The sequence below is a fragment of the Macrobrachium rosenbergii genome, chromosome 18, assembly GCF_040412425.1.
Source record: "Macrobrachium rosenbergii isolate ZJJX-2024 chromosome 18, ASM4041242v1, whole genome shotgun sequence".
Lineage (NCBI taxonomy): Eukaryota > Metazoa > Arthropoda > Malacostraca > Decapoda > Palaemonidae > Macrobrachium > Macrobrachium rosenbergii.
Genome location: NC_089758.1, coordinates 29,926,734 through 29,954,233, shown reverse-complemented (window position 1 = coordinate 29,954,233; position 27,500 = coordinate 29,926,734). Strand labels below are relative to the sequence as shown.

Genomic DNA, 27,500 nt, shown 5'->3' with positions numbered 1-27,500 from the left:
AAAATTGTTTGCAAAACTCACATTCTGAAGCTTCTTGCACCAAGAAGCGTTACCGTCATCAGCCTTCGAGATACGTTACTTCGATTCCAGCCTGGTGGAGATTTTGGCTAAAGAGTTTCTTTGCCTTCATTTATCGACGCAGCCCACTTCGAAATAACTATCATAAAGTCGATTTCTGACACGCAGTTTCATTTTCTCACTATACGCACAGAAAACCCGGTACGCTTAAGAAAGCGTGAAAATTAGCGGATAATATTACACAAAAATGAATACCACGGTGAAGTGACAAAGAGAAGCGAGCGGTGGCTGCCTAGTTAGCTAACGGGGTTGGTTACTCGGCAGTTATAAAACAAGCCCCCTTCCCCAGACCCCACCACAATCCCTCCAACTCCTTATCTCTACCCTATAACAATGCAACTAGTGGTAGTTCAACGTTTTGGTGTACTGGCATACTTCCAAGTAAATGGAAACAAGTTTGTAATGTATACTCTCACTAATATTTTATTCTTAATAATGCGAAAAACGGGAGAACAGTTTGAAAAGAAAGTAGAAATGAATATGAAATTACAATAATATTCAAGTAAGGGAGGATTCATGATAAATTACGGAAAACTGATAACAGTAAACAAAGTCGAATGATTTGATTGTTGATAACAGACTATTTACTTTAAAATTAGTTCAAATTTAAGTCAAGTTCCAGTTTCACTTCGAAATCAAAGTTAGTGATGAAACTGACCATAATTTTAGCCTGTAAAAGATTTCATCCCTTTCAGATCGACGGATAAGACAAAGAACGGAAAATTTAAGAGGCTGAAAAAGGAAGAGTTTTTGTAGGAATGTCTTAAATTTTCTTTCATTACTTAGTAGGATGATGGGTGAGATAATCATTCTTTCCATATAGAGGTTAAAAGAAAACATGACAGTTTCTACCATTACTGAACGATCACAGCAGCCGTGGGAGCGTCGTATATAATCTGACTCGTTGTGAAAGGGAAAAATACACTAAGGGATTGATAAAGACAAAATCCACGAAGGAAAGAGAAACAATGGAGTGCTTATATATGAGGGACTGACATAGATATTGTAATCATTACCATGAACGAGACTCAAATACGGCAACTGTGGTAACAATACATGATCTAATCGAGAAAATAAATAAATACTTAAATAAATAAATAAATTAATTAATTAATTAAATAGATAAATATGATTAGACTAAATAAAATATATAAAGTTAGAGCTAAATAAATAAATAAACGAATAAGATACAAAATGAATATATAAATAAATAATATTAAAAATAAATATATAAGATTAAAAACAAATAGATAAATAAACAAGATTAAAATTAAATATATAAATAAATAAGATTGAAACTAGATAAATAAATAAATAAGAATAAAACTATAAATAAAAAAATTACATTAAAAATAACTAACTAAATAAGATTAAAAAATAAATAAATAAATTTTAAAAATACATACATAAATAAATAAATAAGTAAATAAATAAATAAACAAGATTAAAAATAAAAATTAATTTCGACATCTAAGCAAACCACCAACGTCTGAGAAAAAGAAAAATCCTGGTGACTTCGAGAACACCAGAGAGAGAGAGAGAGAGAGAGAGAGAGAGAGAGAGAGAGAGAAATATATATATATCGATAAAAAAGGAGAGTTTCGCCCACGAAAACTTTTTATCTCCAACAAAACTCTAAATCTGGAATTAGCCTTCATAAATAAAGCAAGTTGTCGAAGTTAATACTTGATGCCTGACCTTTTGCCGAATCTCTCTCTCTCTCTCTCTCTCTCTCTCTCTCTCTCTCTCTCTCTCTCTCTCTCTCTCCCTCCAGAAAGTCTCTTGAGTAACGCTGTTCCTTCAGAAACAAAGAAAGAGAAATGAAACTCGCAATGAAATCGTTGCAGAATAACAAAAACATAAACAAAAACATAAGAGGATCGATAATCAATTCATTGTCAGTATATAATAAATCTATCATAAATCAGTGTCTACGACCTTTGATGCTGCGACGCCAGTTGGAAAAAATAATTACTCAATGTACCCTGAAATGAAAATACAAGGAAACAATAAATCTGAAGATGAACTTTCGATACATCAAAACTAACATGCATAAATGTGCTTTCACATAATCAGAATGTGCTGGTATATACTAACAGGGACGAGTAAGATAAATCTACAATTAAAAACCATGATTTAGAAGTCAGTGACGCCACTTGATCTGGTTGTTCTAACAAGGACTAAGTGGGTTGTGGAACCCTTGTGATGGCAGTCGATCTATGGCGAATAGGCTTCATAATGCATTGTTTCTGTAAGGTGCTGGGGATTATTAACAGCAATCGCTTGAATTATAAATTTGCTTCGGTTTGCCTAGAGAAGAATCAGGTTGGCTGTATTCACAAGAGCATAGTGCATTATGTGTAAGGGGATTGATGCGTAGCTGATAGGCCTTTTGCGCAATTGTATGAAATGGTGGGGTGGCAATGGGAGTTAGTCAATATAGAGGATTTTTTCTTTCAACCGTTGTTGGCTGAATTGAATCATGTCTTTCGTTCAAATACGTTTAATATATATATATATATATATATATATATATATATATATATATATATATATATATATATATATATATATATGTGTGTGTGTGTGTGTGTGTGTGTGTTTGTGTATAGATAGACAGATAAACAGACAAACAGATAAATGAATAGATAGATGCAGATAAATCATGGTAATTAAAAAGAACAATCCATCCAGTTCTGTTAAGCTATCTCCTAGGAATTCATTAGTGCTGCGGAGTTGAAATGGCATTTGAGGTCGGAGAAGTTTTGCAATTACAGCTGCTTCAAGTGATTAGTAACTATTTGGATTCACATCTGTGATATGACTCTCTCTCTCTCTCTCTCTCTCTCTCTCTCTCTCTCTCTCTCTCTCTCTCTCTCTCTATTATCATCTCGGTCAAATTTATAGCGGTAACAGTGTATATTCTAATGAATTATAATTTACGTACCTACTGATTGAAAAGTTGCTTTAATTTTCTCTCTCTCTATTATCATCTCGGTCAGAGTTAAAAAGGTAACAATGTATGTTCTAAATGAATTATAATTTACCTGCTTATTGATTGAAAAGTAGCTTTAAGTTTTCTCTCTCTCTCTCTCTCTCTCTCTCTCTCCACTGATCTACGCACATTCGTGCTCATGGGTAACTTTATAGTCGTGCTTTATATCCGCTTTAAAAAAAAGGCGAATATAAATCTACAGATAACTGATGTCTCTCAGGTAAATTGTTTATCAGGAGGCTAATCGCTTATCTGTTTAAAAGAAACTTGTATATCGAGTGGCATTACTAACGTGTGCATCAGTACATTGATAAATAAAACAGGAAAAAGATAAAATATCAATAAAATTTTCATAAAATCATCTCATAAATGAGACACACTCATGGATATTTATCAATTTTATTTTATAACCAGCTGCGTATAAAATCTGTCCAATCTATTTTACCAGCGGTATAACATTATTCTCTGTCTGTCTTCCCGTCTCTCTCTCTCTCTCTCTCTCTCTCTCTCTCTCTCTCTCTCTCTCTCTCTCTCTCTCCCCGTCGAAGGAGTAAAAAGTAAAGAATAAAGGAAAGGGCGTATTTCTTGGAGATTCTATTTTTCCATATCCAATCAACTTAAGCGAATACCTTCTTTATTTCCTTGGCTTCGTTCATCATTGTAACGCCAGGCCAATATCAGGCGAGAAATGATTCCGCTGAAGCTATAGAACAGGACCTGTTTATGCAGGGTGTGTAAGTCTTCTTCGCGTGTGTGTGGATGTGTGTATGTGTGCGTAGTTTTGTGTATTTGCATGTCTCCGTGGAAAAGTCCATACATACACACACACACACACACACACACATATATATATATATACATATATATATATATATATATATATATATATATATATATATATATATATATATATGTATATATATATATATACATATACATATACAGTATATATATATAATATATATACTGTATATATATACATAATATAAATAAATAAATAAATATATATATATATATATATATATATATATATATATATATATATATATATATATATACAGTATATGTATGTGTGTGTGTGCGTGGGCAACAGGAAGAAGTTATGATAGAAAATATGGTTACAAAATTTAGTTTATTCATTGATGTTCAAAGAGAACGAAATGAACTAGATAATATTACGAAACTAAGTATATAATATTAGTTATTTTGGCTCGTTGGTTTGTGGAATTTAGGCTGTCCAGCCAAGCACAGGGGCACTTCAGCCATTCAGCGCTTGAGACAGCAAGTGAAATGGAGTTGGTGTGGTTGAACAGCAAGTTAAAGAGATCCAGAAATTGAAAGCGGTGAGGTACAACGATCTAAAAGTGGGACTAGGGAAAACCCCGCAGTTGCCCTAAGGAGTAATAGTTTGAGAGGTTAGACAGCAAGTTAAAGAAATGAAGCAGGAATGGAGATAAAGTAAAAGATTATTAAAGAGTGCGTGAAGTTAGGGGCCGAAGGGACGCTGCAAATACCCTTTAGTAATGCCTACTGTATAATATTAGTTTTAACAATGGCTTAGTGGAAAGCAAAGGGTGTTTATTTAATACCACATATGCACACTAATCCTATCTTAGAATTACTTAGAAAGTTAAAGCTCTGTTTTAGTTTTCTGTAAAAGAAAACTATTGGGCCGGCTTTGTCTGTCCGTCCGCACTTTTTTCTGTCCGCCTTCAGATCTTAAAAACTACTGAGGCTATAGGGCTGCAAATAGGTATTAATATCATCCACCCTCAAATCATCAAACATACCAAATTGCAGCCATCTAGCCTCGGTAGTTTTGATTTTATTTAAGGTTAAAGTTAGCCATAATCGTGCTTCTGGCAACGATATATGCTAGGCCACCAGCCGGCCGTGGTTAAAGTTTCATGGGCCGCGGCTCATACAGCATTATACCGGGACCACCGAAAGATAGATCTATTTTCGGTGGTCTTGATTATACGTTGTAGCGACTGTACAGAAAACTAGATTGCGCCGAAGAAACTTCGGCGCATTATTTACTTGTTTCTTATTTCATATACTTGTAAATAAAACTTACAACTGGAGACGTATTGGAATGACAATATCACACGTTTATTTACTAACGGTTTGTGATGGAGTCCTTTGATGATACATTAATATTCAATTGTCATTTCATATTCGATTAATAATTTATGTTTTGTACTCTTGTTGCAATTTTATTTTGAATTTATTTTTGTAATGTAATGGTTTTACTACAATGGTGTTTGATTCCTGAAATATTTTCTCTTTTTATTTACATTTTACATTTGTTTATTACGTTTACAAAGTGATTATCCGTAACAGCTAAAATCTGGATGATTGCTTGTTTGAAATGATATTTGATTAATTCATCGATTGTCTTTTTGCATTAGATATATATCTCTGTCTAGCACTTATGTCGATGACACGTCAGTTTAAAAAGTGACTCAAAATAAACAATAAAATAAAAACAATGCGAAAGCAAAACTTTCTCTAATTCTCAGCGTTTGGTTGTATTTAACATCTTATTTAATAAAGAATTTTATCTAATCATTTTGATCAAGGATATTGTTATACAAAATCTGGATTACACAGCTAATCTTCCTTAGATGACGCTAATTATCATGTCTTCAAAGGACTAAGAAAATTAATAAGTTAGAATATATTTTCGGAATATTATTTATTGAATCTGAATCATAAGTGGGTGTAGAAAAACTGATCATAAGAAATACAACTTAATTATATATACTGTACATATATATAGTATATTATATATATTATATATATGAATGTATATGTATAAACACACATATACAGCATATATATATGAATGTATATGTATACACACATATACAGTATATATATATATATATATATATATATATATATATATATATATATATATATATTTGTAATGAATTCATAAAAAACTTTCTCTTCATCTCAAAGATATTTTTTTTGTCAGATTTCAACTGATTACTCCCCTCTTTCAGTGGGTTTTAGATAATTTCTTTTTTTTTTCTATCATTACTTGTTCCTCTGTCCATTCACTTGACATCTGTCTGTGCTTTTCATTTATATCTGTGATATACTCGAAAGTTAGAAAACGTTAATGGTATTGTTGGTATAATTATTATTGCTATCTTAGTCTTATTATTGAGAAATTTTTAAGAAACGAAAGATTTTTAAATTATGCCAATGAACTGACAGGAGAGCTAACTACGAGAAAAGACCGAATGGCAAATATAAAAATTAAGGAAAATATACGGAAGGGTCTAAAAGCGAATAAAGGTAGAATGGAAAAAATAAAGGAAAAAAAACTGAACATAGAAGATGGAACGGAAGGGATAAAAAAAAAAGAATAAAAAAAAAATAAGGAAGGAAAAAACTTCTTCAGTCTTTCTTTCTATGGTGAAAACTACCGAATGGGAACGGGGAGGGGGCCTCCTTCCCCTCCCCCCCTCACCCATTCGAGAACGACCCCTCCCCCCCAAAATAAAAAGATGGGGGACAATAGAAGTAATTACTTGAAAGTTGCTACTCGGAATGAATGATGCTGAGGACCTTCTCTCTCTCTCTCTCTCTCTCTCTCTCTCTCTCTCTCTCTCTCTCTCTCTCTCCTCATTCATCTTCACTCAGGGGTCACTAAACGAAAGACGATGCCGATGTCTATTTAGCCTCTCAGATTGACCATCTTTTTTTTTTTTTAAACCATTTCTCGCCCGCTATCTTTTTTTTTTTTTTGTTAGGAGGACCGGAACGCGGCCGGAAGTGACCGTTAGTGCTTTTGTTTGTTTGTTTGTGATTGTTCTTTTTTTTTTTGGGGTTGGCGGGAGTGTTTGGTCTGGTGCTGTTTTGTGTTTGATGATATGTATTTACATATCGCAAAAATTTAAGCGTGGGGTGACGTACAAACCTTGGCTATTTATTATCATTAACTTTAACTTCAGTATTATCACATTTTTATGTGCATACATACATCACTACTGCATGATACATTGCTCTATCTATTCACTTCTTCCTGGTATCTCTAAAGACATCCCTGTTTTTCTTCTATTTATTCTGCTAACTCCTTTATTCTCTATTTCGTTTAAAGCGCCCTTTCCGGCAGCCAAATTTTTGTACAGCAAATGATATTCGTTGAGAATACATTCATTTGTATATTAACTTTCTTCGTAAATCTCCCGAGTTCACTTCATCTTGACCGAAGCTACCGACATCAACCTATGCATTATTATAAGACATGAAAAAGAAAGCACTTTGTACAGTTCGGTGTTTCTAAGGTACAAAAGTTCATGCACACATCCTTCTTTCACATTTCTTAACATTTTACGCTCAGCAATAATGGTTTAATATTTCATGATTCTATGTTGTAAATCTCAAACATGTTCTCCTTGTCCAGGCTACGAACGATGCCGTATATATATATATATATATATATATATATATATATATATATATATATATATATATATATATATATATATATATATATATATATATATAAGTTAAAGTCCTCCTGGGCCTGGCAAGGCTCATAGGGCCAGCCAGCGATGAACTCAGGTTTCTTAGGCCGACAGCCAGTGGGGGAAAAGTCCCGTTGCCTAAGACACGTGGCCAGTGTGTCGCTAGGCCCACTGTTTAACACCTCAGGCTGAGGGCTGGTACCTATTTCCTTACTAACCCTTTCGAGTTTTCAGACCGCTAGGTTGGCGGGCCACCGGGTTTATGCAATGGCGCCATCCCCAAGCCACCAGTTAGTGGCGGGATTTGAACCCCAGTCCTCTTGACTGGTAGGCGAGAACCTTATACACACACAAACACACACGGACACACACACACCACTCATACATACATACACATATATATATATATATATATATATATATATATATATATATATATATATATACATACATACATACACACACCGAAACGACACAATTAGCGTAGAAATACTATGTAATAGCTGGTAGGAAACGGCATCTGGCCCACCACGTATCCCTTAAAGAGACTGTCACTCAGTATGCTAATGGTGACTGGCCGTTTTCCTCGACAGAGGGCGTTTGCTTCCTCCCAGTTGTCAAGTCTCGGTGTTTGGAATTGTTCCGTTTGGTTTAATCCACTCTGACAATTTTCTTTTTTTCTTATGACGCTTTCTGAGAAGTGATCTAATTTGCCAGAGATTTTTATTTTCAGGACTTTCTGTATTCGTATTAAGGAGTATATCATATTTTTTTTGTAAACGCACATACACACGTGTATGTATATGTATATGTATATATATGTATATATGCACATACAGTACACACTCACACACACACACACACACACACACACACACACACACATATATATATATATATATATATATATATATATATTTTATTTATTTATTTATTTATATAGGGCCTATACATGCTATATGTGTGTATAGGTGTGTATGCGTGTGTGTGTGTATTCTAATATGTGCACAACTATGCAGACACATACACATATCTGATAGTATTCATAAACACTCCGTTAAGAGGTTTTCCAACACTTCCATTACAAGATGCTTAATAACTCCTCAATCTATACCAAATTGTTTAGAGAGAGAGAGAGAGAGAGAGAGAGAGAGAGAGAGAGAGAGAGAGAGAGAAATAAGAGGACTAAGAGGAACATTATATCTTTTTTATTTATTCTCATTCCAGTTGATACGCCGGTATTTCTGGAGCCCATCAGCAACGTCACAATGCCAGCGGGAAGGGAAGTTCGGTTGGCATGCGTTGTTGATCATCTGGGATCGTATAAGGTAGGATGCTGTCGTGCCTTGTGTTTCACAAGTTAAATTTCCTACGTTTTACCTTTGGCTTAACAAGTTAAACTTACGTTTTAGTTTTTTCTAACCGTTTTAATGATCCTTTGTAATGTTGCTTGCGTAATCAAATATAATTTGAGGTAACACTGCAACACTTTGCTCTACAATTATCTGGACATGCTGTGCTGAGTACTATTCACTGTTTACTGAAATTTGGCAATCATTCATTTTATTGTCATTTCATTAGAAGTATAACTAACTGATTCCTTGATACTTCTTCCTGCACGACGTGTTCTACTGTTCTTTAATCGCCATGCACAGAATTATTAAGTAATAAAAGGTATTTTGGGTCATGAAAAATGTCATCATCTCACCTCTTTCTGCAAAATTGATCTAGTTCAACGGGAAAGACCTGTATGTAAGCCATTCTAGTGCCGCCATCTATTGAATGAAAGGAAAATTACACCATTTTTCTATTGTTTGGAGACATCGTCTCCTTGAATCTTTCTGACATTTACACCAAAAAAAAAAAAAAACTAAAATTTAAAAAAAAGATTCACCTGAAGCACGAATGAAACAGGAACCGAACTAAATTTCGCTCTGCCGGAGTGCGATCACTGGGCAGAGTAGGCAATGATAATTTATGCGCTTGCAAATATTGTATTCGATCAAATATAACTCTGCATTCGCTACCAGTTTTCACGTGCTGTTAACTAAAGCGTTACATATGCATAACGAATAATTCATTATACTCTACACGGATTTTGAAACAGTGCTTCTATTGACGTTCAGAGACAGCTCTGATTACAATGATTGTTTAGAAAAGTGTTATGAACAAGACGCATATCCATTTTTGCTTTAAATGCATCAAGAACTTCAAAATTTCTGCTTACTTGCTAACACTTGAAATGACACTTCCTACAAACACGTAAGCAAACTAACATGCTTAGAGAGAGAGAGAGAGAGAGAGAGAGAGAGAGAGAGAGAGAGAGAGACAGAGAGAGAAACATATTTAGGGATACATTATTTACAGTTTTGTTGTTTTTGGCCGATTAAAAATAAATATAGCCGCGATTAACGCATAAGATAATAATTCTAGCAATCTGAGAATTGCTTAAAATAAAACCTATTCCCATACCTCTCCAACCTACTCCCGCGCCCCCTCCCACCTCCCCTGGAAGTTGTACAGACGAAATTTCAGCCATTCAGGTAATAAAGGTATTTTGAAATAAAAGTATTTGCTATCACATCTTGAAAGGCCTATGATCAATATTTCGAATAAGAGGACATTGTGAATCACACCAGTAACTAATCGGGTGACTGCAAGTAAGAAAAGTGGGAATGAAAGACACTTTTTATTAATCGTGGAAAAATAAAAATGACAAATTGGAAGGAAGAATTAAGCTGTGATTAAAAATAAGGCGGATATCAATAATTTCCGATAAAAACGGGAAAAATATTTCCGGTGAGATAATGATAAAATGTTGATAAATTTAAAGAGAGAGAGAGAGAGAGAGAGAGAGAGAGAGAGAGAGAGAGAGAGAGAGAGAGAGAGAGAGAATAACGAACTATAAAGAAAAGAGGAATTCTTGGATCCTCCGCTGTTAGAAGGAAAATGTATTAAAAACCGTAATTAAGAAGACGAAAAAGAATAAAAAGCAGAAGAAAGAAGAAAAGAACTAAAGGAACGAAGAAAAAGAAAAACACCGACAATTAGCATCCTCCTCCTCATAAAAAAAAAATAAAAGTCCGAAAGTAAAAAAAAGGGATGACCGTCAGCAATTAAGAAAGAAGAAGAAGAAGAAGAAGAAGAAGAAGAAGAAGAAGAAGAAGAAGAAGAAGAAGGAGAAGTTTGGTACATTACCCTCCCCTGCAGTCGAGAGAATGATTACCTTTCCAGCGAACGAATTGAAAATATAAGTGAACAACTCTCCCGCCGACCGGAAGAGAGTCAAATTAACTTCCTTAATGTACGCTAAGAAACGCTGCCAATTGATCGTGAAAGCGAAAGAAGCTTAATTAATGGCAATTGATAATGAGAATGAGAGAGAGAGAGAGAGAGAGAGAGAGAGAGAGAGAGAGGGAGAGAGAGAGAGAGAGAGCACACAGTGGTTTCACGAATTCCTGCAGGGCGTCTTTGGGAGAGAGTGAGAGAAAGAGAGAGCATACAGTGCTTTCAAGAATTCCTGCAGGGTTGTCAGAGAGAGAGAGAGAGAGAGAGAGAGAGAGAGAGAGAGAGAGAGAGAGAGAGAGAGAGAGAGAGCATACAGCGGTTTCAAGAATGCCTGCAGGGTCGTCTTCATTCCACATTCAGGCGAAACTATCTTATAAGAGTTATCTTATCGGGAAAAGGCTATGTTAATTCATAAGAAAGCTTCGGAGAAGATTTCAGCTTGAAAAAAGGAGTTAATTTAACATGTATTTTGAAAGTCTTTAATGTTTAAATTGTTGAGCTGGCCATGTATATTTCACATCGTATCTGGTAGCAAACAATTACCTGAACTAAACACGTTAAATAGAATTATTGTATTTCCATATAGAAGGCCAATATATATATATATATATATATATATATATATATATATATATATATATATATATATAATATTATATATATACATATATATATATATTATATATATATATATATATATATATATATATATATATATATATATATATATATATATATATATATATATATATATATACATACAAGTATATGCAAACATATTCAGATATATATATCATTACGACAGTAGCAAAGGTTTACGATGCAACAAACATACGCACTGGAAAGGTACAAAATAATTGCAGCAAACAATGAAACGCTCATTTTTCTTCCTCAAAGCAGATTCAGCTTCTGAAGATATCTCTTCAGTCCTAAGCCTGCCAGCCCCCACCCCAACCCCGCCTCTCCCCCCCCCTACCTCCCGAAAAAGGATTCTGAGTCCCCAAGGGCGGCGGATCCGCTGACCCTTCCCCCTGGCGCGTGATTCTCCTTAATGCTTATTGTTATGGTCGAACTTATCTCTAAGTACCTGTCGTAGCTGATAAAGGGAATGGCCACATAAACATATTGGGAGATTTCTTCTTCCTCTTCTTCTTCTTCTTCTCTTCTTGAAGGATCGTTAGCTTGTGGATTTCGCATGGCGGAAGGGAAGATTCGATGAGAGGCTTGTCTGATTGTATTGTACAAATTAGGGTTTTAAGTGAGAGGTATGATTATGCTTCGGTATTTAAGAAATGCATGCATGGGTTGTTGTTCTCTCTCTCTCTCTCTCTCTCTCTCTCTCTCTCTCTCTCTCTCTCTCTCTCTCTCTCTCTTTCTATATATGTATACACACAACATACATATACACAATTATTTATATATATATATATATATATATATATATATATATATATATATATATATATATATTATATTTCAATACTATATATATATAAATATATATAATTTAAATATAATATATACATATACATCATGTATATATATATATATATATATATATATATATATATATATATATATCTGTGTATATACATATATATCTACATACATACGTACATACACATATATATATATATACATATACATATATAATCTATATTCATTCCTAACTCATATACATTTAAGAGGATGGTTCTATACGTTACATTAATCAGTCTAAACACAAACTTTCTGCGCGGAAACATAGAAGCCTTCCTCCATTTCCTTATCTAATGTACCTTCAGAAGGAAATAATAACAACAACGAGTTTCATCATTTCTGAACCTTGTTAGAACTAATCGCCATTCACACATCATCCTCGACTAAATTCAGCGTTAACGGTCCTATGACGTACTGCTTTTATCAGCCCTTATTAGTTTTATCCACAGGATATCAAATCCCGTCCGCGAATAACCCACAAATGCAGTACGTTACATTCGGTGTGACTCTAACTCGATTACTCATTAGCTCATTCTTTGCGCGCGCGAAATTTTCGCGCCAGAAGAATCGAAATTTTTATTTTTTTTTCCCCCCTCGCACTTTTTAAATCTTATTCTGTTTTTATTTTTTTTTTTTATATTTCGGGCTGGAAAAGTCAAGAAGGCCCAAAACTTCGCTGGCTCGAGCCTAATTTCGCCGTCTGCCTCAGACACGAACCCTGATTTAACCGTGACAAATGACAGGAAGCCTCCCGCAAGAATAAGTTTGATGCATCCGGAGAGGGAAGGAAAGAAAGAGTGAGAGAAAAAGTTTACGGATAAAAAAAAAGGCAACTGGCGAAAACCACACAGAGAGAGAGAGAGAGAGAGAGAGAGAGAGAGAGAGAGAGAGAGAGAGAGAGAGAGAGAGAGAGGTGAAAAACGGAAAGCGCCGGTACGGAAGCCTAGATTCGTCGGAGGTAAATTATGGGGAAGTAATATGGAAGTTTTTTTTCCTTTTCGTCCCTAAACTTACGGACGTTGACGACCGCGACAGACGTTGACGGCGAAGGTAATGTTTTGCCCTTATTTTCTTCGCCGTCCGTGATTCTGTGCGTAAATGCCTCCGCCTCCTCCTCCTCCTCCTCCTCCTCCTCCTCCTCCTCCTCCTCCTCCTGTCAGATAGACGTGTATATACATCATTTCTAATTTCCAAACTATATTTTTTTTTGTAGGAGCGCGGCTTTGGAAATTCACTCGGTTTGAAGAAAAAAAAAAATAAAAGAGAGACAGAGAGAAAAAAAGAGATAAATCGAGAACATGAAAAGTGAATTTTCAATTAGCGGCATTTTTAACGCAGCCAGGGCGCTTTCTTTTCCTTTTTAATTCCCCATTTTTAAATCGTTACGATCGCATTTTTCATTATTACCGAAATGCTTTCGGATATGAGAATGAAAGGAAAAAAAAATTAATAAGGGTTAAATTATGAAGCAGCGTGTGTTTGGTAAAAGTTATGAATAAAGCCATTTGACATCTAAGAAATACATGCGAGATGCAGTTCGAAATACTTGCGTTTAATAACATTTGTTATTGAAACAAATTTATACCAGTACCATACATCCACTAAAAATTTTTAAGAAATGCGTGATTTAAAAAAAATGATAAATTTGTAGATAAATAATGTGCAAATCGTTCGATACTGGCATATCAATTCGCCTTCTATTTTTGCAAATCATATCATTCGACTTGTGTGAATGATCTCATGAGATTTCAATTTCTCAGAAGACTTTCTTCAACGCAAAATTTATTCTTCCATACAGAAATATCGATATTAAAATACTTCATTTATGTTTGCATTCATTTACATAAGTTCGTCTGGTCTTTATCTATGCACTGGCCTCTGATTTACATTTTTTTTTTTTTACTTTTGTGTCACACATAATCATTTACTTTGTATTTATCCTTTTTGCTTTCCCATCACCACATGTTTTTAGTTTTCTGTAAAAGAAAACTATTGAGATGGCTTTATCTGTCCGGGTGTACTTTTTGTGCCCGAACTTTTTCTGTCCGCCCTCAGATCTTAAAAACTACTGGGGCTAGAGGGCTGCAAACTGGTATGTTGATCATCCATCCTCCAATCATCAAACATACCAAACTGCAGCCCTCTAGCCTCAGTGGTTTTATTGTATTTAAGGTTAAAGTTAGCCATGATCGTGCGTCTGTCAGCTATATAGGACAGCCCACCATCCGGTCGTGGTTAAAGTTTCATGGGCCGCTGCACTTACACCTTATACCGAGACCACCGAAAGATAGATCTATTTTCAGTGGCCTTGATTATACGCTGTAGCGGATGTGCGGAAAGCTCGATTGCGCCGAAGAAACTTTTTTTACTAGTTATTTTGACAAAACACATTCTCGGTAGAATCTCATAGTCGTCAATACTCACTGCCAATCTTGAAAGCAGCCTGACCAAAACTGTCTGAGTTTGTACGGGATTAAAAAATATATTTACCTGGTCCCTCAGCACAAATCTCTTCCGCCTGGTTGAAGGAGATCTTATTGAAAGCGATTAGAAATCGGTCACAAAATAACTGATGCAGAAGCCGATCAATTATTCACTCGAAATAGCCCTGCACCTTGGCAGCAATCAAATGAGTTCACCCGTCGAAAAATCTTTGACACCTGCTGGAATTAAACTTTGTTGAATATTATTAGATTATAAAGTAATTAAAGACGTAGGTTACTTAGTATTGAAAAGCAATAATAAAATAATGAATGACGGAAGTTACTTCATTTTGCGCGAAGACGGCCAAATTTAAAATTTCAACCTCTTTTCATGCGAATGTCACGAATTCTGTGTTTCGGACGCAGACGATTGTATAACCTTAGTTCTGAATCGACGATTTAAGGCGGTTTCGGACGCCGACGACAACTATACAGTATAATCTTTCAGAATTCACAATTTAGGGCAAATCTTTGACAAGTTACGTAATCATCCAATTACCTCAAGACTGTTATTTTTCCATCTCCCTCAAAAACTCGCATCAAGTTTTTCGGAAAGTTGAAAGTTTGTCAACCGACGCTATTCGTTTGTTCGGAGAGTTAATATTATCATATTTTCTTGGTTATAAATCCTTTCCTTCACGGTAGGAATGTTCCCGCGGTTAAAAATGGTTTTTAGGGCAAGCGAGAGATTTGCTAATGTGCCTCAGATGGATTGATTTATTAGTCATTTCTTCTTCGTTCCGTTCTTGTTATTGCATTTATTCCAATTGTTGAAAAAATCCAAACTGATGTAAATATAAACCTAAATCTAAAATATATATACAAAACGAGAGCTTACGATAAACCCGCTCGATTCTCCTTATCAGTATAACTAAAGGAGCAATGTTATCATCAAAGCAAAATGTTTTGAAACGAATTTTTTTTATAAGAGTTTTAAAGAGTGTTGTTAACTAAAGAAAACTGGTCCTAATTTGAAGACAGGCGATTTCGTTCATATTTACGTTGACATTGGTGTGGATTTTTCTTTTTCGCCATTTTAGTGTCTCACGTGAGATTTTTTTTTTATAAATTCCTATTATTTATGAATCTCTTAATTAGGTTCAATTGTTATTTGTATGTCTCATGTTAAACCAACAATACATTTTGAAATCTCTATTTCATCACGTTTTTAGACACACTTAATCCTGTAATGAGAGAGAGAGAGAGAGAGAGAGAGAGAGAGAGAGAGAGAGAGAGAGAGAGAGAGAGAGAGAGAGAGAGAGAGAGAGAGAGAGAAAACGGCAATATACAACTTCCTGATTTTTAGTCCGTTCTTAATAAAAGTCTTTTAAATAAAGAGGCTGCATTGATGATAAAGGGGAATTATACAGTATCTATGTTTTATATTGAGAGAGAGAGAGAGAGAGAGAGAGAGAGAGAGAGAGAGAGAGAGAGAGAGCGCTAATACTACAAAATGGCTCTGTCAACTGTGATCATTTGTATTGTAAATACTCCATCGTCACAAGGCTACAGAAGTATGCTTATTAACTGAGAGGAGAGAGAGAGAGAGAGAGAGAGAGAGAGAGAGAGAGAGAGAGATGAATGAATGAGGGGCTAAAATGGTCTCGTATTGATAAACGTCTACAGATACTACCATCGTTTTATAGCCATAGACTTAAAATAACGAGAGAGAGAGAGAGAGAGAGAGAGAGAGAGAGAGAGAGAGAGAGAGAGAGAGAGAGATGAATGAAAGAATGAATGAATGAGGGGCTAAAAGGGCCCCGTCTTGATAAACGGATAAAGTGGGCCAGAGTCAAGCGCGCCCCCGGATTAAATGGTTCGGCCCTCTTAAAGAATTTATGGCACAAACCACCAAATATCGGAATCCATTCCATACAAACTTTTCTCATTTACTGCGTCGTCTGGGAGTTGTTAATGCTGTGTTTGAGAATGTCTTCCCTCGTACGGACGATCTCAAACACCCCCCCCCCACCCAACACCCATCCCAAACCCCCTCAGAGTCCGGTCAACCCAAATGAAACCCTCAAGGTCCTTATCTCTAACCCCACCCCACCACTCCTAGTCTCACTCCAGTCCTGCTTTCCAATAACAGTCAATGCCTCTCTAAAAGGCTATCTCTATCTATCTGGTCCCCATCCTGGAGATCTCTCCCCTAACCCCCGTCTCCAAACACTCCATTGCCCGTCCGCCATATCACCCCCGCCTCCTCTCCCAAATTGGTCCTTATCTGTCTTCAACCCCTCGACCCCCCGAAAACCAAACCCTTTCCCGGTCACCGATACTTTGCGAAAGGCCCGGATCCCCCCCCCCCCTCCCCACCCTTTTCAGGCCAATCGGCATCCTCCTGACTTGGACTGACGTATCGGTCCATCTTGATGAGAGAGAGAGAGAGAGAGAGAGAGAGAGAGAGAGAGAGAGAGTTTCTGCAATCAGGAAGTTAAAGCTAAACCTCTTGCTCTCTCGACAACGGCCTTTATTTACCTAGATACAGCTGCCTCGCCTACTTAGCCTGGCTGCTCTAGATTACCGATGGACTGCGATTGCTTAATCTTGGCACGTGGATGTGTGTGTCTTATATATATATATATATATATATATATATATATATATATATATATATATATATATATATATATATATATATATATGAATGTAAGTATGTAGAATGTATATATATATATATATATATATATATATATATATGAATGTAAGTATGTAGAATGTATATATATATATATATATATATATATATATATATATATATATATATATATATATATATAATTATATATAATCTATATACATATACATAAGGTTGACTATCCAAATTCTTTACACGCATGAAAGTTGTGCTAATATATGCATATTCAGTACGATATTTGTTTCTATAGGTAATATATCATACATTGCATACACTGATACGAAAATGCTCCTCATTTGAATAGACAGACAGAGCAGAGTGCGTTTATGCAAATGTATTTTATTTCTTAATTATTTGTTATGGTCGCCTGACGATCCTCAGTGGAATGGAAACGACCATCTCCAGCAAAGTATTGCAAAACTTGATTAACGCTACTTGAAGTCAGGTCACTGAATGTATCCACTTCCTCGATGATTACTTTCCCAAGAAATTTCGACCTTACTTGCAGAAGTGTTCGCATATTTTATTTTATAATTATGGGTCTTTGTGTTTAATTTGGTTGAAATTATTGTACGAAATCGTATGTCGATTTACCTCATACATTTCAAAATTCTCTTTCCTTTGTTTCAGCTATGGTCCTATGGTAGCTTTCGTAGATGAACAGAAGGACGAAATTTGTAATACTTTCATAAAATTTTTGCAAACCATTTGGTCGACAAAGGGTGCAGATTCAACATTCTCTTCCTTCGCTGTGTTATGATCTGTCCATAGAGCGAAAGCCAGTGCTGGAATAATAATAATAATAATAATAATAATAATAATAATAATAATAATAATAATAATAATAATAATAATAATAATAATAATAAAGACTTTATTTCCCATAAAATACACTGGAGTGAATTCTGTACATAGAAGTTAAACTACAAAATACTAAAATAAGATAAAATAATAATAATAATAATAATAATAATAATAATAATAATAATAATAATAATAATAATAATAATAAAGGCTTTATTTCGCATAAAATACACTGAAATTAATTCTATACATAGAAGTTAAACTACAGAGTACTAAAAGGAGACAAAATAATAATAATAATAATAATAATAATAATAATAATAATAATAATAATAATAATAATAATAATAAAGGCTTTATTTCGCATAAAATACACTGGAACAAAATAAACGCAGATAAAAAAATGCCAGCTAAATCTATAACAGCGTTCTTTCGCAGCAAAACCCAACAAAGTATCACAAAGTATTCTCCTCCAAAGCGAAGCATTTATAAATAGGCACAAAAAAAAAGCCTTCGTTAAAACCTCTGTTATTACCACCATAAAAAACAAGTAAAAAATGCGCCGAAGTTAATTCAGCGCAATCGAGTTTTCCGTACAGCGTATAATCAAGGCCACCGAAAATAGATCTATCTTTCAGTGGTCTCGGTATGATTATGTGTGAGTCGCGGCCCATGAATCTTTAAACACGGCGCCCGGAGGTGGCCTGTCCTATATCGTTGCCAGATGCACGATTATGGCTAACTTTAACCTTAAATAAAATAAAAACTATTGGGGATAGAGGGCTACAATTTGGTATGTTTGATGATTGGAGGGTGGATGATCAACATACCGATTTGCAGCCCTCTAGCCTTAGTAGTTTTTAAGATCTGAGGGCGGACAGAAAAAGTACGGACAGAAAAAGTACGGACAGAATAAAGTGCGGACGGACAAAGCCGGCACAATAATTTTCTTTCACAGAAAACTGAAAATCAGCCGAACAAGTTTGTCTGTTTTTTCCTTACATATTTTCCTCCTGAAGTTGAAATAATTTTCCTTTTAAGTCCAGCCCTGTTTTCCTCGTTCCCTTCTTTCCCTCTTCCTCATTTTTTTCCTCCCCGTTCGGGAACTCTTTAACCTTTTCTTTTAATCCAACTTCTAAGTTTCTGAATATTTAGTCGCCAACTTCTGTGCCTTGCCTTTCGCTCGAAACTGACGTCACTTCCAGCATCAAAGGAGAACGAAGGAATCACTTAGAATTCCTGTAAATCTTAAACCCTTTTCTTTCCCCGGTACGGCTAAGTTCTGTGACTTTTTCTATCTTCTCTCCCTTCTTCATTTTAATTTTTGTGTGGCCCCGAATTCCCTACTACTTTTAAGACCTTCAGGCCTTTACGGCAACAATTTCTGTTTAAGATCCACTTAAGATCTGAGAGTGTCGCCGTTCTTTTAAGTCTCTTGGTCCTGTAATTCATTGTATCTGCCTTTCCCGTGATGTCTTGAACGCTTTGTCTCTTCTTCCCTAAAAATTTGTTCTGCATTGTAACCCAGTTATACAAAATGAAAAAGTGAAACTTTCAATTCCTCTCTATAAGCAGATAACAAACTTTTTCTCTCTGTCTCTATGCCTGTTTTCACCTTTGCAACTCTCTGTCACTCCACTTAATGTAAGGGAAACGAACTGACTTAGTGAAATGAATATTAAAAGATTTCCTGAACAAAATCATATCACTAAAATAGAAAAAAAAAACATATAGCTGAACGTTTCAGTGATCAGATCTTTTAAGCCAGTTTTTAAATATACATTTTGAGAATTCACAGTAGAACATGGAAATTTCATCATGTCTAGATATCTTGGTACGAGAAAAAATCTTGTTCTTATACCCCTAAGGTGACTTATTGCTTTTATTTTCACTGCTTTTGATTTTCTATGTGTTTCATTTTAAGCACGAAAATATTGTTAGACATTTATGAAACTCGAAGCCGGAAATAAATGATGCGGACTATTGCAACATGTGTCTTCTTATTCCTCTTATGTGTATTCTACTACTACTACTACTACTACTACTACTACTATTATTATTATTATTATTATTATTATTATTATTATTATTAATAATAATAATAATTATTATTATTATTATTTTAAGACTTCCAACCCACGTATCCATATCTAGATGCCTGTCTCACCAAATAATTACATGAAAATAAATATTAGCTAAACAATTGCATAAAGCATTAAAAAAAACTATACATAAGTAAATCAATTTTCCCATGTGTCCATATTTAGATGCCCTACTCATTTGATAGTTACTCAATACAAAATAAATATACGCTAAAGAATTGCTTAAATCATGACGCACAAAAAAAAAAAACGAAGATTATGCATAAAGAATCCGAACTCTCCCAATAGCTAGCCTGGATCCAGAAGGACCGATCGGCAATCCTGACCGTTGGCAACCACGTGATCACCCGGAACAACCGCATCGGAGTCTCCCACGATGGCCACCGGACCTGGTACCTCACCATCCGGGACCTGAGACCCGGGGACGCCGGGACCTACATGTGCCAAATCAACACGGAGATCGCCATCAGTCAGATCGGCCATGTCACGGTCGTTGGTGAGTCGTCATACTTTTAGAATAGGATAGAATAGAATATACAACTGAGGGCAAAGACCAAGCAATGGAACCCATGATGACGTCATTCAGCGCTGATATGGAAACCGAGAGTAAAAAAAGGTTTTAAAGTTATAACATGGGGAATAACTTGCAGATGCACTATGAATCAGTTGTTAGGAGAGGGTTGTGGTTAAGAAAAATAAGTTGGAAGAAAGAGAAGATGAACAGAGGTAGGGTAAAAGGAATGAAAGGGGTTTGCAGATAGAGGCCGAAGGGACGGTGCAAAGAATCTTGAGTAATGCCTGACAGTGCACAGCATGAGATGCACTGACGGCAGTACCCTCTTACGGGGGGTCATGGTTTTAATAAGACTTCTTCCTCACAAAGCCAGTTATCAATTATAAGCTTATAAAGGGTTCTGAAACAGTTTCGATCACAACAGTTACTACCATCTCATTAATTTATATAACTGTATAATCTTATTTATGTTTGTAAGGAAAGACCATTCACATATTTCAATTACCATCGTCTCATTCATTTACAAATCTGTATCATCTTATGTTTTTAAGGAAAGGCCATCTACATACTTCATTTACCATCGTCTTATTCATTTACACATTGTATCATCTTATTTATGTTTGTGAGGAAGGACTATTTACATATTTCAGTTACCATCATCTCACTCATTTACACATCTGTATAATCTTATTTACGTTTGTGAGGAATGACCATTTACACATTTCGGTTACCATCGTCTCATTCATTTACACATCTGTATAATCTTATTTATGTTTTTAAGGCAGGACCATTTACATATTTCAGGCGGATTAAAGGGCGATTTCGTCCCTAGTTTGAATAACTGACGTCAGCCATTTTTTCCTCAATTTGAGAAAATGGGCTTCAGAGACTTTTATGTTATTCACAGCTTCTAATTAGCTCATCTTTTGGGGACATTTGGCTTGAAAATGTGACAACGCAGTTCGTCGAAACAAGGTCGATTTGACTAGAATCGCGTCCATATATGCTCTATAAAATTTCATCCACTCTTAATTTTGCAGTGCCACCTTACATCAAAGACGACATGAGTTCTCGGGATGTCAGGCTGACAGAGAACACGGATGTCACATTGGCGTGCAGTGCCCGGGGGTCTCCTGTGCCCACCATCAAGTGGAAGCGAGAGGACAATGAAAAGATAAAGATTAATCTCACCATGTCTGGTAAGCATCCATTTTCACGCATCTGTTTTGATTATTATACTGTATTTTCATTTTCATTTAGGTAAATCAGTCTTGAAGTCTCAATAAACAAAGAGGGAATCATTTTTGACATGTTTCTTAATCAGACTGATTGAAGATGGCTTAACAGATATATAAATATATGTATACACAACACACATATACATATATATTTATAATATACGAGTAGATACATGTGCGTGTTTGTGCAAGCAGCGCATTTACAAATATATCCTATGGCAGACACACACATCTAGAAAGCTAATTTAAGCACGTAGAAATCTTATTTCAAGAGGCATCTGGCAACCTGGCGATCCAGGGGGCGTGGCTTGTGTTGTTATTTAAGCTAAAAACACTTCAAGAATGTGTGTCTGATCTCCTAAGTGTCTCTTCCAAGAAACCTATTGATTGGCACTAAGCCACGTTGTAATAAGTTGATACTCCACGCCCCAGTCCCATCTTGGCATGAGACACACATCGTATTTTCCGGCACCGAAAAAGTAGCCTTCAAGGGAAAAGTCTAGGGAGAAATCTAGGGAAAATCTAGGGAGAAATCTATAACTTAATGCGTCGGATTATCAGCGGCAGCGAAGCCCCTCGTGGGGTGTCTTTTTTTTTTTTTTTTTTTTGAGTATTTGGTGTCCTTCATGATTCACTGCTATTGATAATGTCTTGTTGTTAACAACACTTCATTCTTCACATGGAAAATATGAAAGTTCATTAAATTGCCTTTTAAGCCTTCACACAAAATAAAACAAAACACACACATCAAGAAATACAAGTAAAAAGCAAAGAAGTACATTTCCAGAACTGACTAATAAATAATTTGTTTTTTTTATAAATAATTTGAGCTAAAAAAAAAAAAGACAAGTGTTATGAAAAGCTTAATAACACGAAATTTTGCTGCACCAAGTAAAGGAGACAACGCCAGAGGTTTCTTATGAGGAAGCATAGCTAGCTTATTTGGTGCTTACACATAATCAGGATATAGTAAACGTGTAATCACTAGTGGATAGTACAGGAGGGTTCGTGTCTTTCCTCCTGGGAAGGGAAAAACAACTGCATGAATGAGGACAGTTTATTTTCCTGTATGGAAGCTGGAAGGGTTGATTTTTTTTTTAAATCTCGCAGTAGGAAATACGTAGAAAAAATACATTTGATTAAGATTGAAAAGAGAAGCACGAAACTTGAACCAAACGCCTGAAAACTCAAAGATTGAATTAAGTTTTTTCCGCCCTCATTATTAGAAACGGGGAGCTGGTGAGGGGGTGGGAGAGAGACCGGAGTGTGTCACGGGGGGGAGTGGCCCATTGTCTTGGTTAATGTATTTAAGGAATTAATGATGGGACGAGAACCATTATCTGGTGTCGGAGTTTCCCGCCCCCCCCCACCCCCGATGGTACAAAGATACTTCTTTTTGGGGGCGGAGCCTTAAAGATTTATGGCAAAAATAGTAGGAAATTTTAGATCCTTTTTTTTTCTTTTTTACTGTGCTTTCTTTTCGTGGATAGGGGTAGTCTAGTGCCTGGAAAAGGGGGCGGGGTAGGAGAAGGAGTTGGGGGGAGAGGAGGGGGAGGGACTCTAGAAAATAATGGTTCTGGAAATGGGAAGGGAAATAGTGCGATGAAGATGAGGGAGATAAGGACCGGGGAGGAAAAAATAAAATGGAATCGAAAGAAATGGAAGATGCGTTGCTGTTGGATGGCGATGCTCGCGGATAATAAAAGTCCCGGATGAATGGGCGTGAGGGTGGAAAAACAGAGGAAGGAGAAGAAGAAGAGGAAGAAGAGGAGGAGGAGGAGGAGGAGGGAGAGAAGGAGGAGGAGGAGGAGGAGGAGAAAGAAGAAGAAGAAGAAGAAGAAGAAGAAGAAGGAGAAGAAGAGGAGGAGGAGGAGATGTTGATTAGATGTCCATATCTTCCAAGGCATCTGAACCTTGAATGCTAAGCGGTAAGTACCAGTCACTGAATACAATGTCCTCCGATGCCACATACTGTATATATTGTAACTTAAATAGGGTGATTCCAGAAGGTGATAGCCTTCCCATCGATTATTTGGTTAATAATCAAGAGATGGCCAGTCCTATGTCTTTATTTAGAATGGCTGAGAACCATAGGAATGGACTGCTTATCAGGGACTTAATTTGTTGCTTATGTGAACAGAGGTACAATGAATTTTTTGCAAAAGATTTCTCAAAGTTCTTCGCACAGAAGTTGATTATACATACATATATATATATGTGTGTGTGTGTGTGTGTGTGTGTGCAGATAATCTTGATAATCAGCTGAATAAATATTTCCAAGAAAACACGATTTCTTAAAAAAATGTATGTAAAAAAATAAAACCAGTAAAAAATACGCCGAAGTTTCTTCAGCGCAATCGAGTTTTCTGTACACCGTATAATGCTGTATGAGCCGCGGCCCATGAAACTTTCAGCCACGGCCCGGTGGAGATGTCTTGTCCTATAGCGTTGCCAGACGCACGATCATGGCTAACTCTAACCTTAAATAAAATAAAAACTACTGAGGCTAGAGGGCTGCAATTTGATATATTTGATGATTGGAGAGTGGAGGATCAACATACCAATTTGCAGCCCTCTAGGCTCAGTAGTTTTTAAGATCTGAGGGAGGACTGGAAAAAGTCCGGACGGACAAACAAAGCCATCTCAATAGCTTTTTTTTTTATAGAAAACAAAAAAAAAAAAAAAAAAAGGCAGCCGGAGCATCGCAAAAGTTGCGGAACAGAAATGCCAGGGGAGTTGGAAGTTTGAATGCGTTAAGGGGTGAAGGTAACTTCTTAATGGTACTGAAGTATGGAATTTGTTGCAGTAGTTTAGTTTTCCATCCCGTGAAAGTCCACAATATGGGCACAGGAACTCCCTTGTGTCACCCACCCAAGACTGAAAAAAAAGGGGGGGAGGAAGAATGGTTAAGAAAAGAAAATATTCAGAACTGACCTAAAAAAAAAAAGTACAGGAAGTTATAGAAGTCTTGAGGTATGGAAGATGAATGGCAATCATATTGAGAGGTATTCTGAATTTTGTTTCATCGATCATTAATGGAAAGCAAAGGTAGATGGAATGATACAAAATACACAAATTGGCAATCAACGTATTTATATAGTTTTGGTTGTTGACGTAGTGTTTGGTTTTAAATGTACTATCTGTAAGTAAATGCGATACGTGGTTGTTTTGCTGGATTTAGAGACCAAAGATACTCCTTACAGCTAGTTTTTTATAACTCTATCCTTTAATTACTGAAATGAATTATTACACCAATTGCAATTTTACTCCACTTGCATATTTTTCTTAAAAAAAATAATCATTTCTTGAAACAAAATACGTCAGAATGAGGTAGAATTATTCTTCGTTCGATGTGATGTCCTTGAGTAGAAAAAGAAATGTGCTTCAAATCATTGGTGACAACGAAAATAATTTAGTGCCAGAATGGAGTGAAATAAAAACAGAACCCGGTCCTACTGAACGGCTAAGTTACTGGAGGCGTTTAGTAGACAGTAGAATTTTAAACAAGAATCTCCCTCCGTGAAGAAACAATAAAGGACGGGAGAGACAGAAAATTTTCCCTTGTGTTCCCCCCCCAAAACCTCCAACACCTCTGTCTAAAATATACAAGAGATTTCCATGAGCGTAGCGTTTGATGGACATTGTTTTCTTTCGTGTCGCAATAAACGCCCCTAGAATGGACAAATTTTCTTTTTTTCATTTTCTTATTTGTGTGCTTTTTGGGGAACCTCATGTCCTATCCGAGAGAGAAAAGTATTTGTCTTTTATTTGAATCTTCTATATTAGATTTTATCATCTCTGTCTCACTTCAGCCAGCAGTCGACTTAATAAAAGGCAGTATATACTATACCTATATATATATATATATATATATATATATATATATATATATATATATATATATATATATATAAATATATATATATATATATATATATATATATATATATATAAATATATATATATATATATATATATATATATATATATATATATATATATATAATATACATATATTTATATTATATACATACATACATATATATATATATATATATATATATATATATATATATATATATATATATATGTATATATATATATATATATATATATATATATATATATATATATATATATATATACTTCCTCACTAACCCATTAATTACATTCGTTTCTTTCTTCATTCACGCTTTTCTTTTTGATTCCTCCCAGCAATGGAAGTCGCAGGCCCCCTGTTGCATCTGACACACCTGACCAGAACGGATATGGCGGCCTACCTGTGCATCGCGACGAACGGCATCCCGCCGTCCGTCAGCAAACGCATCGAGGTAGAAGTCAAATGTAAGTCATGTTTTGGAATATATAGAATATAATTTAGAATTTGAGCCAAAGGTCAAACTCTGGGCCCTATGGGGTCATTCACCGCTGGAACTGAAATTGACAGTAAAAAGGTTTCAAAGGAAACCGTTTTGCAGTTGCACTATGAATCAATTGTTAGGAGAGGGTTTAGGAAAGTGAGAAGAAGAAAGATAGATTATGAACGGAGGTACAGTAACGGGAATGAAAGGGGTCGCAGCTAGGGGCCTGAGGAAGAGACGTAGCAAAGATCCTTAAGTAATGCCTACAGTGCACCGCATGAGGTGCACTGACAGCACTACCTCCCCCCACAGGAAGTCCCGTTTTGGACGGGTTTGTAACTGGTAACGCTAGACACGACAGGGTTGGTCGCCAATATTCCGCCGTGAAGACGTCACGTCCGCTTCAGCTTGATGACGTTAATATTTGGTAGGAAATGTTGTGGAAAAATATTAAAGATTAATATTATTATTATAATGTTACATATTGTAATATTAAAATATTAAGATATTATAATGTTACACATTATAATATGAAATATTAAAAATGGTATATATAAAAATAAAGTACTAAGAATAAAATAATAAAAATAGTACATAGAAAACTAAAAAAATAAAAATTATATATATGATAAAATTTTCATCGAAGAGTGAGAGAGTAGTTTCATTACATGGTGTTTTGTATTCTGTATTCACACATTTAAAAATATTTTTATCTTTTTTTTTTAAATCTACTATTACATTCATTCTTGAATAATGCGTTTTTATGAGCAATCTCAGTTGCTGCTTTCAAAGATAGATGTGAATGGCGCATGACTTGTACGGGGCTATTCGACGTTCTGTTGATGAGCCCTATGTAGCTGTAGATAAATAGAGAGAGTAATGTTGTGACAGTTTCCTATACAGGGGTCTCATCCATAATTCAGTAATTAGAATTTTAATGTGGCAGTGACTGACGTGTCTTTTCTAGTGTGGATTCACCATATGTTAGGGGAGATTAAGCTCTCTCTCTCTCTCTCTCTCTCTCTCTCTCTCT

At 35.5% G+C, this 27,500-nt stretch overlaps 1 protein-coding gene across 1 annotated transcript in view; it reads left to right on the top strand.

Annotated features, from left to right (window-relative positions):
- Nucleotides 1-27,500, top strand: part of LOC136848246 (lachesin-like) — a 287,001-nt gene that overhangs the window by 250,582 nt on the left and 8,919 nt on the right. Inside the window, exons 2-5 of the mRNA XM_067120609.1 lie at nt 8,785-8,885; nt 20,643-20,850; nt 21,909-22,067; nt 26,322-26,450. Coding sequence (XP_066976710.1) covers nt 8,785-8,885; nt 20,643-20,850; nt 21,909-22,067; nt 26,322-26,450 — 597 coding nt within the window. The remainder of the gene's footprint in view (nt 1-8,784; nt 8,886-20,642; nt 20,851-21,908; nt 22,068-26,321; nt 26,451-27,500) is intronic.